Raw genomic sequence first — 13371 nt, 5'->3', positions numbered from 1 at the left:
ACTCACGATGTTGCCCATTTGACCCCTACTCACAATGTTGCCCGTTTGACCCCTACTCACAATGTTGACCATTTGACCCCTACTCACGATGTTGCCCATTTGACCCCTACTCACGATGTTGCCTGTTTGACCCCTACTCACGATGTTGACCATTTGACCCCTACTCACGATGTTGCCCGTTTGACCCCTACTCACGATGTTGCCCATTTGACCCCTACTCACGATGTTGCCCGTTTGACCCCTACTCACGATGCTGCCCATTTACCACAAAGGAGATGACGCAAAAATGGCGTGGGGCGTTGACCTTGCAGCATCGTTACCCTTTCTCGATCACCATCGCCGCCCGGCATTCCCTGCTCACCCCGAGCACCGCCGCCAACAACAACGTGTAGCCGAGCTGCCGCACAAATTAAAAGCGCTTCATGTTTGCAGTTCACGGGCGCCCGGCTGTCGTTGCGGAGGAGATAATTTAAACTCGCTTAATTGCACCCCAGGCGTCAGGCGGCTTCGTGGCCCCGCGAAATGAATCCTCCGCCGCTCGTGACGGAGCGCAGATCTTTTTCGAGCTCCTCCCGCGGGGGGAACGCCTCCGCTGGGCGGGCGGGCGGGCGGGCGGACAGGCGCTCGCGGAAAGCTCGTTCGGAGAAATGCGAAGCGATTTATTACGTGGGTGACGTATGTAGATATATATATATGTGTGCGTGTGTACCAGGCGGTGAGGGCCTTCTGCGAATACGTTCGGCGAGTAAACACCGTGGGGCCCGTCGGCCCACGACACCCCTCGTCTTGATCGCGCGCACTGCCCGTGGCTGTTCTCGCAAGCGGTAGCCACGCAGTGATGCGCGCGGCATCGCAGTTTTGGCAGCGCGAGGCTCTTGTCTGCGTCGTGTCATGTGCTGCCATGAGACCCAGATGCGTCGTAATGGGAATGTTCGCAGGTCTCTTAATGATCAGCCGGAGAAATGGAGTGGTTCTGAGAACGTTTGGTCGATGTTGTTTTTTTTTCGCCCATGTGAACCGATTCAATCCAGGGCTCTTTGTTAAACCAGGTGGAATGTTTGTGAGATTTATGATCTTCCTGGCAAGCAGTGTGGGATTTTGTAAGCACTGGCTGGGAATGACAAGTTCCTCCTACAAGGTCCTGTCTTTCCGTAAGACGAAGACTATTGACTTCCTACACAATCCTACTCATTCAATCGAGCTGAGATTTAAACTCACGCATTTCTGACTGTGAGTTGAGGGCTCTAACCACATCACCATCTGGTCGCATTGCATTGTGGTATTAAACGAATATATTAAACGATATGTGTACAGGAAAACCTTGCTCAACGCTGCTTTATCAAATCGCGTGTTTTGGCTACACACGTTTTACCGAATGAGGTCTGTTATCCGGACCACGGGAGTGATGTTTCGGCTGTACACGGTTTGACGCTGTTCAGACTCTCATCTCCACATCCAAAAGTAGCGTCGTGAGAGGGCTGCATCTGTTGGAAGGTGTGAATGAATCGACCGTGACAACGATTCATTTGGACACATTTACCCACGCGTGTGTTTTTTCGCAGAAGCTTTTGTGTGATAATCTAACGCACTCACCACTCACACTTATTGAGGACATTAGTCACGCGGACGCCGAGATGGCCAAACATTCACGTTCAAGTGACAGTGTCAGGGGAGAGCGTTGTGCGTGAGTGCAGCGGTGAGGGAAGATGAAATGGAGACGGGGGTTTGTGTCGAGGTGAAATAAAAAAATAACGAGCGGACACACGCATACACAAGCAATGGAGAGCGGCAATAACAAGAGTGGACATTGTGTAGAATTAGTGAAACAAAGAGGCAGGTGGTGATCATTTCAGACTCATGAAAATAAGGCCTGTTATTCGTCGAACGTGGTTTTTGCCCAACGCGGTATTTCCCAGGAATGTAACTCCCGTGTTCGGCAAGGTTTGCCTGTACATCATATCCACTCAAATACCCTTTGCTTACAGCTGCATATTATCGTGGTGTTTTTCTCAAAAATTAATTACGTTCCTCAATGATATACTAAACAAGGAAATTATTTGCAAATGTTAGCAGCTGTTGTTTAAAAAGTTTGTCTTTCTTTACCGATACATTAGAACTCCTCATTCAATGCATACTTTAGAATACACGTAAGAGCTATTATTTACAATAAGCATGCCAATATTCTTGCCAATTTTACAAAGAGTACTGACTGTACAATTCAGTAATACAGTATTGTAACATTACACATGATTCAACGTTTAACCATCTCAGCAATAGCTAATGATTAAACCACTTATTTTGATAAATGTATCGTTCCCCAATCAATTTCAAAACAACACTCACCATCTTCAATATTTTCCATGGACTTGCCCCTACCAACTCTCCCCTCTCATCTCACTCTACTCCCCTCCACGCACTCTCCTACCTCTCCCCCCTCATCTCACCCTACTCCCCTCCACGCACTCTCCTACCTCTCCTCTCTCATCTCACTCCACTCCCCTCCACGCACTCTCCTACCTCTCCCATCTCATCTCACTCCCCTCCACGCACTCTCCTACCTCTCCCATCTCATCTCACTCCCCTCCACGCACTCTCCTACCTCTCCCCTCTCATCTCACTCCACTCCCCTCCACGCACTCTCCTACCTCTCCCCTCTCATTTCACTCTACTCCCCACCACGCACTCTCCTAACTCTCCCCTCTCATCTCACTCTACTCCTCTCCACGCACTCTCCTACCTCTCCCCTCTCATTTCACTCTACTCCCCACCACGCACTCTCCTAACTCTCCCCTCTCATCTCACTCTACTCCTCTCCACGCACTCTCCTACCTCTCCCCTCTCATCTCACTCCACTCCCCTCCTACCTCTCCCCTCTCATCTCACTCTACTTCCCTCCACGCACTCTCCTACCTCTCCCCTCTCATCCATCTCACTCTACTCCCCACCACGCACTCTCCTGCCTCTCCCCTCTCATCTACTTTACTCCCCACCACGCACTATCCTACCTCTCTACTCCTCTCCACACACACGCTGCTCCAGCAACCAAGGTTTTCTATCAAGTCCCCCGTTAACCTTCTTCTCTCAGTGGGAGGTCGTCCATTCTCCTCTGCTGCCCCAAATGTCTGGAACTCCCCTTCCCCCAGCCGTTTGCGCTGTTGACTCCCTATCCCTGCACAAGTGCCGGCTCAACACCTTTGCCCTTGTCGCCTGCCTATGCGGTGCCGGATGAAGCGAGTGCGGGGCCTGTAGGATATGTTATGAAGGGGCCCTAAATAAAAAAACATACATATTAAAACATTATTTTTTTACTTGCATAGTAAAGTAATTGTATCTTTTCATTTGCTATACAGCCAGATAATACGACAAATCGCTAATCTTAAACACCGAGTCGTTCATAAAAGTTGAAGGCAGTATAGCACTATAGTAATAGAGCAAGTGCAGAATCACTGAACCGGAATTGATAGCTTGAAATTATTTAGCGCGGGGCCCTTGAAAGTGCAAGGCCCGTAGCATATGTAGCTACTTTTGCTACTTGGATATTCCGGCACTTGGCCTATGACACCTCTCCCCATATAAGAATCATGTCGACCGTTCCTGCACAGCATCTTGAGATGTGGTCGCATTGTATTATGCACTTCATACGTACCACAATGATATTGTACACTACGTATGAACGAACTCAACTATTAACTTACCTCATTGGACCTCCTTTGCCAGTACTAAACTATGATAATAGGCAACAACACGGGTGTTAAGATGTTAAAACACCAAACTGAAGGCGTCTTCTGGTCTAACACCGTTTGAGACGAGGCTCAAAAGAAAGCTGTCTCTGGTGTGGACCAATCCGTTTAAAATACAATGCATATATTATCAGTGTTTTTTGTTTGAATTCTGACCACAAGCGTTGTGGTTAATGCAGACATGATTACTTGGTAAAGGTTTGGTGTTTTAACATCTTAACACAGCTGTTTTGCTGCCAGAAAAAAGGGAAAACCTATTCTCATATTCATTGACCGCACTATGATCTGCACTGTGCAATATGACGCCGCAGATACTGACAGCATTCGTTCACGCTCGGAACGGCTGTGCGCAGTGGCTTTTGTCGAGCCGTCTGGAACGCTCTCCCTTCCGATATCAGGATATCAGGCAGCCCCTGGAGCTTTGCACTTTCAAATGTATTTTCACAACTAATTTATTTAGCACTGCTTTTTGTGTGTTTAGATTGTTGTCCTTCCTCCGCACCTCCGATTAGCGCGGTTGGCTCGCGCGGTGCGAAAGAAGTTCCACATGCACAAGTACGGCGCGCCTGCATCGCTCCTTCCACACACACAGGTCTCCCTGATTGTCGCAACACACTCGCTCGCTCGCTCTCACCTGCCCTCTGTACCAACGTGGACGGCACCCTCGTGTTCACCTTCTGAAGCGCTCGCTCGTCACCGTGGCGTGCGCGATGACCACCACAACCACGTGACTTTGCTTTCGTGTTGTGCGCGGTGCTTTTTAGCGCCACAGCGCGTGGATTTGTAGCGTTCATTTTCATTTGTTTACTGGTGACTTTGTGTATTTCATATCGAAATCGCCTCCAGTGCTGTTGCTGCTGGCGGCAATAAAAGTTGTTTAAAAGTCAAAGTCTCTCACCTGGCTCGGGAAACATTCTACTCCATTTGGAATCGCAAAGGCAACTAACGACGAGGCTTTCCATCCACGCCGAGCATGCGACACCGACACATTCCCAGTGTCCACACCCGTGTAACTCAAGACCCGTAATGCGTCCCTCGCCGTTCGGCAGCAGGGGGGCTGCATTGAACTGAAAACGCTTAATTGCCTGACCACAAATGTAGGTCTGTCGCCAGGGCTTTTAAACGAGGGGATAGATTTATAAAAACAAAGGACGCGGTGCTCACGTCAGCGCAAAATGTCAGCGAACTCGGCGCGTGATGTGCATGTGTGTACGTGGGTGTATGTTCGTGTGTGTGTGTGTATATGTATGTGTGTGGGGAGTGGTCGACTAGCGTTTAGCGCGCCATGCCGATGATCTCAGTGAGCCGAGTTCGACGCCTGCTCGCGGCCAACACCAGCGCCTAATATCTGAATCGGTCCTGGGTTTCGCCGAGGTCGACTTAGCCTGAAATGAGTACCTGGTGCAATGTGTAAATATTTACACTGGGGAGACAAAGGCTGCCGGGTGTGGTGCTGGCTACCCAGCCCCTCGTGTGCCGTGCCGGCCTTCATAGGTGCTTGCTAACAGCACTTGCCCCAACAGTCTGTAAAGGCTACATGGTGGGGTTTTGTATTTTTTGTGGGTAGCGGTAGTGCAGCGGTTAATACACTTCGCTACGAATCTGGTGACCGTAGTTCCTTCCATTCGTGCTCTCGGCTAACATAAAAGATCAACATCAGAACTGGTCCTGGGCTTCCCCTAGTTTGACTCAGCATAAATTGAATAGTACCTAAACATCAGCACTTCTGAGACTAGGGCTGAACGATTTGGGGAAAATATCTAGTTGCGATTTTTCTGACAGAGATTGCGATTTGATTTGCGATTACATTTTTTAAGTCAAGCTTCAGTTCAATATTCACTATATAATATATTTAAAACATGTGATGGAGCATTACCACATGATACCATCAAAATATGAACTGCTCTAAATATTCTAATGCAAGAATGACAATAGAACAATCAAACATAGAAAAATTGTTAAGTTCAATAAATAAAGTTATTATAATAATATTAAAAAATAAAACAATTCCAATAAGAAAGCAATAGGCATTTTCAACCCGCAAAAAATCAGAGCCTTTGCGATTTGCTAAACAGCATTGTTTCAAATTGCGATTTCGATTTGAAATCGATTAATCGTTCAGCCCCAGCTGAGACCAAGACATCCAGACGTGGTGCTGGCCACACACCTCCACCCACCTTACGTGCCGTGCCGGGTTCCAACAGGCGCTTGCTGACATCACCCCTGGCGCAGAACGCGTGGGTGACCTTTTGCCTCTTCGTCGACTCGATGTGCCCGTCGCGTTACACGCGCTCGGACACAATTAGCCGTCGGCCGATGCTCGCGCTCACGTCGGCGCGATGGCCGTTTGCGTTCAGCCTCGCCAAGCGGCCTCACGTATTACGGATATAATTGAATGCGCAACCCTCCCACAGGATAATTACACACGAGGATGGGGTGAGGGGGTGTGGGGGGGGGCTCCGTGTCTCTCGAGCACCCCCTCCCCCGCACCGTATCGTTTTATCGCTCTCGGTGCAGATTCTATGGCGCTTCAAAAATATAATTTTCGTCAATTATCACCGCCGCGTCCGCCTGCCACCGCGCGCATCGTCAGCGCGGGGATATTTCGGAACCCTCCCGTGGTGCCTCCCGTTGGCAGCAAATGCAACACATCCTGAAGCTGCGCTCTACTCGTAATGCACTTACCAAAGTACACGCGACCGGGCGCTTTCAAATCAGCGCAATTAAAACCCGCTGCCTCTGCGCTCTGCAGCATCATCAGCGTGCTGCAGAGATATTTGGTAGTGTGGGGAGGGGGGGGTATTGTTTGTGAATGTTCACAGTGGTGAGGTCATCGATCGCGGTCAATTGTTGTGTTTAATTTTGCTTATTTACCCAGAAAGGGGCTCAATGAGTCTCTAGGCTCTTTTTCAGGAGGGTCACGTCAAGTTTGTACAATGGTGGATGATGTTGCTGCTGCTGCTGTGTAATCCCAACTGAGTAGTTTGCAAGTAATTTTTTGGCATTGGGATGGTTTGGCCAATGCCAGGTACATCATATGGGTGGGTTTTTATTTTGTTTAACGTCGGGAGGAAACCGAAGAACCCGGAGGAAATCCGTGTAGAACAGGGGCAGGACATCGTACAAACTCCACACAAAGAGAGGGAATCGAACCCAAGAGCTTATTGCTGTGAGGCAACACGAGCCAAGCGACCAGGCTATTGATGCCAGCCCTCCTGAACATCGCTCTCCATCCCTTTGCTAAATCTCGCTTGTCACAAGTCGGTTTTGTTGTTGTTGTTGTTCAATTTGATTCCAGCTGCGAGACGAAGAGTCCGTTCGCAACTCTCGCACAGCGGCGCGCCAACCACGTGTTCGCGAGAATGGCCCACGGAAGGAGATGTTGCAGAGCTACTTCTGAGAATCCTTCAAGTGCCCCTGCGCCTTGGAACGCTGCACTTTATACGTAAACATATGTTGCGTAAATAAAATAAATAAGTGCAACTCAACACATTCCTCGATAACACCGTGGCCTTAGCGGGAACATTTAGAACACCCTACGTGTTGGGTAATGGCCCTTCTTTACAGCACGCAAAATAACAGATGCTTCGTATTTCATTTTCCTTTATTGTGCTTGTGCACCTCTCTCAATGCAGACTTACACGGAGAGAAAGAGAGGCAAGCGAGTGGATCGGAGAAGAAACACAGAGACATCACAACGACGTCAAAGGAAAGGAAGTGGACCTGGGGCAGAACACGTCGCAAGAAAGGGACGTTTGTCGCTGGACGAGACTGGTGACGGACGGATTGTTAACGGCGCGGTAACCCGTAGGAGACGACAATCCCGACAGGGCGACCACTGCGGAGACGGAGCGATGATCTCCGCTCACGTGCAGGGAGCGAGGAGAATTGTGGGATGGCAAAACGGTGAAATAATACAGCGGTGTCAGCAGGCCACTACCCAGCAGTGTGTGGACCAAAGTTGACGATAACGTTGAGATAGTGCACATCATTGTCTGCATGTGTGTGTATAAGAAGCTTACACGCATACAGGCTGAGTGCACGCACCTGTGGCTGCTGGGTACTGGGTGCACACTTGTGGGTGTACACACACCTGTGCATGCTGTGTGTACACACTGTGGGTGCACACACACCTGTGCGTGCTGTGTGTACACACCGTGGGTGTACACACACCTGTGCGTGCTGTGTGTACACACTGTGGGTGCTGTGTGTACACACCTGTGGGTGTACACACACTGTGCATGCTGTGTGTACACACTGTGGGTGCACACACACCTGTACCTGCTGTGTGTACACACCCTGGGTGCTGTGTGTACACACCTGTGGGTGCACACACCTTGACGTGCTGTGTGTACACACTGTGCGTGCTGTGTGTACACACTTGTGGGTGTACACACACCTGTGGGTGCACACACACCTGTAGCTGTCGTGTACACACCTGTGGGTGTACACACACTGTGCATGCTGTGTGTACACACCGTGGGTGCTGTGTGTACACACTGTGGGTGTACATACACAGGTGTAGTTGCTGAGCACACACACCTGTGGGTGCACACACACCTGTAGCTGTCGTGTACACACCTGTGGGTAGGTGTCGGGCTGGGGAAGCAGTGGCAAGGCGCAGGCGGCCGCCAGGTGGCTCCTCACCTGCTGCATCTGCCCGAACCTCTCCCGCTTGCGCCACTTGGCTCGCCTGTTCTGGAACCACACCTGTGTCCACCAACACACGGGGAAGAAAAACAACTGAGCATTCATCCAGATTGAACATGGCTGCTATTGGTGATGATGCAACAATTTGCTTCAAATTCACATTCGTATTCCATGCACCCAGGTATGCGTCTCTCTCTCTCGAGATATTTTCTTGCAACCTTGCTTGGAAGACTTTCATTAGGAATTATTGCCATGAGGCACCAACAATTGATTACAAAGTGCACCTATCGATAAACACGTTCCTTCGAAGTGGGCAGGTAGGAACTTGGTTGGACAGAGCATTTGTGCACGACAGACAGCTCGCGGTCACGTGACGCACTTCAACCAATCCGGGAGCGTACTACATGTTTGGGCGGGGCTTATGCACGACAGACAAATAATCCCTGGTGGGCATTGTGGAACTGTTGTTCCTATTTGTATTATCCCAGTACTCTCCTTCAGGGCATCGTTTAACCGTCAGTAATATTCACACACACACGTGTGTTTGTGTGCCACCACTGTGCGCACCACTACTCACATCACCAAAGACAAAGATCCCCCCTATGGCCTTTACCGACTTGTGGGGCAAGTGCTGCTTTGAAGGCCGGCATGGAATACGAGGGGGTGGGTGGCCAGCACCATACCTGGCCGCCTTTGTCTCCCTAGTGGTAATGTTCACACACCACACTAGGTACTCATTTGAGGCTGAGTCGACCTAGAGGAGGCCCAGGACCAGTTCAAACAATCGTCACTGGTGTTGGCCGTGAGTGGGACTCAAACCTGGGTCGCCAGGTTCGTCGCACAGCGCGTTAACCACTACACTACCGTTCCCGCACCGTACACACAACCACCCGCACAAGCCACACACACCACCGTGGTACTGCGAGTACTATGGATGTGGCTGGGTGCCGAGATCATTCGCAGAGCAGCTTTCCGGAGGTCAGCTCCGACTGAAATGAAGCACTGCGCGTATCACACACTTGCCATCAGTGTCTGCCTACAGAGTGAAGAAAGTCTACGCATGCCGGGGTAGGATTGCGCGGTTGTGCTGGGTTGTGCATTCAGTTCCTGAAGAAGCTCCCAGCACGTGGAGCGAAACGTCGGAATTAGTGCTGGACAACACGGGGTGCAACCCGATGCCACATCGGGTGAGAGAGATGTTTTTTTCCAAATCGGTTTTGCATGAAAGTAAGTGGTGAAGTCACCAGGCCAGGTATAATATTCCTAAACGGTCTTCCTCGCAATGTATGCGTATGTGTGAGTGGCTCACTTAATCGCTTATCCGAAGAGTCTTACACTTGGACTTCAATGAACCGATTGCAAAACGACATTCGTACCGAGCCGACCTGAATAGCCATCTCACCAACAGCACTTGTCCCAACAGCCGACTGATATCCACTCCCATTCACTTGTGTGTGTACGAAGAGCAAGCGGGTGAGCAGGTAAGTGACTGAGTGCGTGACTGAGTGATAGTAGAGTAGCGAGTGAGTGATCTCATCTCCTCCACCCTGGCTATTCAGGCGAATGTTGCGTTGCATAAATAGATAAATGTGGACGGTACAACGTAGCATGTCAGACCGTTGCGTGTATCCACCCAGACGAAATAGCCGCCCACACCCAGAACTGCATTTGTGAACGGTGCACCACTGCCAACGTCTGTAGACGTTCGCATATCCGACCTTTTCACAAACCCGCCTACGCCTCGCTCACCAAGCCAGCTGCGTGTGCGAAGTTGGACTGTTCCGTAAAGTACTAAATGGGATATGACTCTCACCCATGCAGACCGTCACCATGAGTTTAACACGCAGCATTTCGCGACCAATATTATCCACAATAACGTGTTTTTTATTTTTTGGGGGGGGGAGTTAGATCTGGTAAATATAAATGTGTCGTTAACCCACTACCAGCCGACACAGCCAATTAGTAAGATTGTTCATGGAAATGAAACATGCCAATTAGTTACCACTTGAGCACGCCGGTGTGTTGGAGAGTAAACCCACGACATGAGCAATTTGAGTACCGCGACGTTTCGCTGGCGATGACAACCTGCCTCGTCAGGCGATTCGCCAGAGAGCTGCCACCCTAACTACACCAGCACTTTTAATAACCCCACTCTGGACTTCAACCACTGTCATCTAACGCACTGTTTTATGTTGAGTGCAAAGCGCCTTGGGCTAAGGCGCGATATAAAATCGATATAAGATAACATCGATATGAGGCACAACAGCGCGGTCTCATTGCTCGGCTTTCTTGGGGCAAAATTCCCACCAATGATTTTGCATCATTCAAAGGAGCCTCCCGCTCGCTGCCTCATATTCCCGGGCAATTAATGAGCGAAACGCCACGCGCTCATGAACTTCTTAACATCGCACTCGAGAGACTGAGACCTACAGACCTACGCGGGGACAAGGTGTACTCCCTGCCACGTCGAGGCCACACGCTGCGGGGAGTTGTCGTTCAACTGGTGCTGAAACGGATACCCGCCGGACGGCGACTGCCGTTAAAGAAGCCATCGTCCCGTCCTTAATGAATATGAATATCAACAGCAGTGCGAGCCAGCATGTACACACAGCGCTATCTATAATCTCGCAAGGGTACTTACGCACGAAGGGCTCCTATTTAGCCAGATCAGACTGGTGTTGGGGGGGGGGGGTGCTGTTAGGCGAGGAGGGGCTCATAAAGATCGGCATGGAACACACGAGGGGATGGTGTGGCCGGCACCCAAGCCCATCCACATTTTGTCTCTGGTGTTTACACACTGCACCAGCTGCTCATTAACGGCTGGCAGAGTCGATATAGGAGAGGGAGAGACCCGCTACCGGTTTGGATAACACTTGTGGATTGGCAGGGGTGTATGGCAGTTTCGTGACCCATTCTGCAATTGCTAATCATACACACACACAACAAAGCTTAGATGTGACTCGTTTCAAGTGTGTACCTTCAGTTGATGTTAAGTAACGTGCACTACATTTAATAAATTGCGACGTTGACAAAAATATGAGAAGGGTGAAATATAAATGCATTGTGCAACACAAAGTGAAGCTCACAGTCGTGCTGCATTAGTAATGCTTGTCTACAGCTAGGAGTAACACAACACAGGAACCTTAAATACTCAAATGAGTGGCTGGTGCAATTTGTAAGCATCGCCACCGGGGAGACAAAGGTGGCCGGGCGTGGTGCAGGCCACCCACCCATTGGTGCTCGCTAACAGCACTTGCTCCGACGGTCTGTTCAGGCTACACGGGGGTGATATTTGATGTATGTTATGTTGAACTTGTTTATTTATGCCAACTGTGCATAAACATAGTTATGATCATATAAAATAATCTTTAAAAGAATCATAACCATGCATATGCATTCTACATTCAAACAAATTCAACGAAAGATGTTAAATTGTAATTTTAATAATGGCTTGATTGACTTTATTTAGCCAGACGATATTGCTTAAATATGTTGCACGAAATAGATTGCATGTATCGATACGCAGTACATGCATAATATACAATGCCAAACAATGAAAACAGTCAGAGGGACGCCACTGGAAACCACGACAGATTATAATCGGTATTTTTTAAATGTGTATGTACGTACGATGCACTTCTTTCGCACCGTACGTAGCCAACCGTGTTAAAGTGGGTACGTTGTGGCACAGTCTTCATCCACTCTCGAAGAGAGAGAAGAGAGAGAGAGAATGACGGAGAGGAGTGAGGAGGGGCCACGCACGAACAGGAATGCGGCGGCCAGGCGGCGAGCCGGCACCAACAATTGTCCAAGCTCTGCGATCCTCTATGCAAAGGGGCTACACTCCTTCCGATGGAGTCGCCATTGGCTGCAACGCCTTCTCCTAGGCAAGCCCAGGCTATGATACCTCGACGCCCACGGGGAAGGGAGATTCACGACATCTGTGCGATGATCCAGCAACCCTCGGCTGCCTCCACCGTGCTGGATTATAGGCACCGTACGAATCCACCACCACCCGGTGAACTCGTACGCTCAGGGGCAGCATGGAGTGCTTTTAGGAAAACTGCATTTGCACGTGAAAAGCAACACTGAGCCGAAAGAAGAAAGCCGATGACAATCAGAGCGCATTGACATGAAGACAGTGGAACAAAAGATGAAACGTGCGCGGAGGAGGATGGAGAGATGCACGCTGGCAATGACACCGAACGGCGGAAGATGAAGGCGCGTATCCGGAAACAATCAGACAAATTATGGAAAGCACTGGCACCTGTTGTAGTAGCCGTGACGGCACAGTGGGAAGGGGGAGCAGAGTCAAGAAGGTGATGCACCGGGAGAAAAAAATGCAAAGGGAAGAGAGAAGTACGTATTCTTGGTTCTTTCGGTAAAGTCACGCCGAAAGAAACTAGAAATAATAAAATAAATTTAGAAATAAAAAATAATAATTGGAAAAGAATAATTTGAAAATAATAAAAGCAAAAATCCCACGACGTTTCGATCGCAACACAAGCGGTCTTCAGTAGGCGCCTGATGAAGACCGTGGGGGTTTTAGCTTTTATTAGCACATTTTCTATTAATTATTTCTATTTTTTTATTTTCTATTTTCTACCTACGTGAATTTACCGAAAGAACCCAGAATCTGAATCCCTGCAGTCGCGAAAGTTTCAAGTCAAAACGGAAGAGAGAAGATAAAAAAACGGGGAATAGGGGAACAAGGATGGACAAGGAATGGAGACACGTGAGGAAATGCCCAGGATAGAAGAGGTCAGGGAGGAGATTGCTACACCAGGGCACAGAGGTGGGACAAAGTCATTGTTATGCAAGTCCAAGTCGAGTCGCAAGTCATCAAATTCATGACTCGAGTCTGACTCGAGTCCAAGTCACATGACTCGAGTCCACATCTCATAGGTGGGACAAAGTCATTGTTATGCAAGTCCAAGTCGAGTCGCAAGTCATCAAATTCATGACTCGAGTCTGACTCGAG

The 13371-nt window shown here is 49.3% G+C and overlaps 1 protein-coding gene across 1 annotated transcript in view; it reads right to left on the bottom strand.

Moving 5' to 3' along the window:
- ALX1 (ALX homeobox 1) overlaps positions 1–13371 on the bottom strand; it is a 67156-nt gene that overhangs the window by 27000 nt on the left and 26785 nt on the right. Inside the window, exon 4 of the mRNA XM_078597248.1 lies at positions 8322–8450. Coding sequence (XP_078453374.1) covers positions 8322–8450 — 129 coding nt within the window. The remainder of the gene's footprint in view (positions 1–8321; positions 8451–13371) is intronic.

Source organism: Lampetra planeri, chromosome 8 (assembly GCF_965212315.1).
Source record: "Lampetra planeri chromosome 8, kcLamPlan1.2.h2, whole genome shotgun sequence".
NCBI classification, from domain to species: Eukaryota; Metazoa; Chordata; class Hyperoartia; order Petromyzontiformes; family Petromyzontidae; genus Lampetra; species Lampetra planeri.
This window is presented reverse-complemented; position numbering and strand designations above follow the sequence as displayed.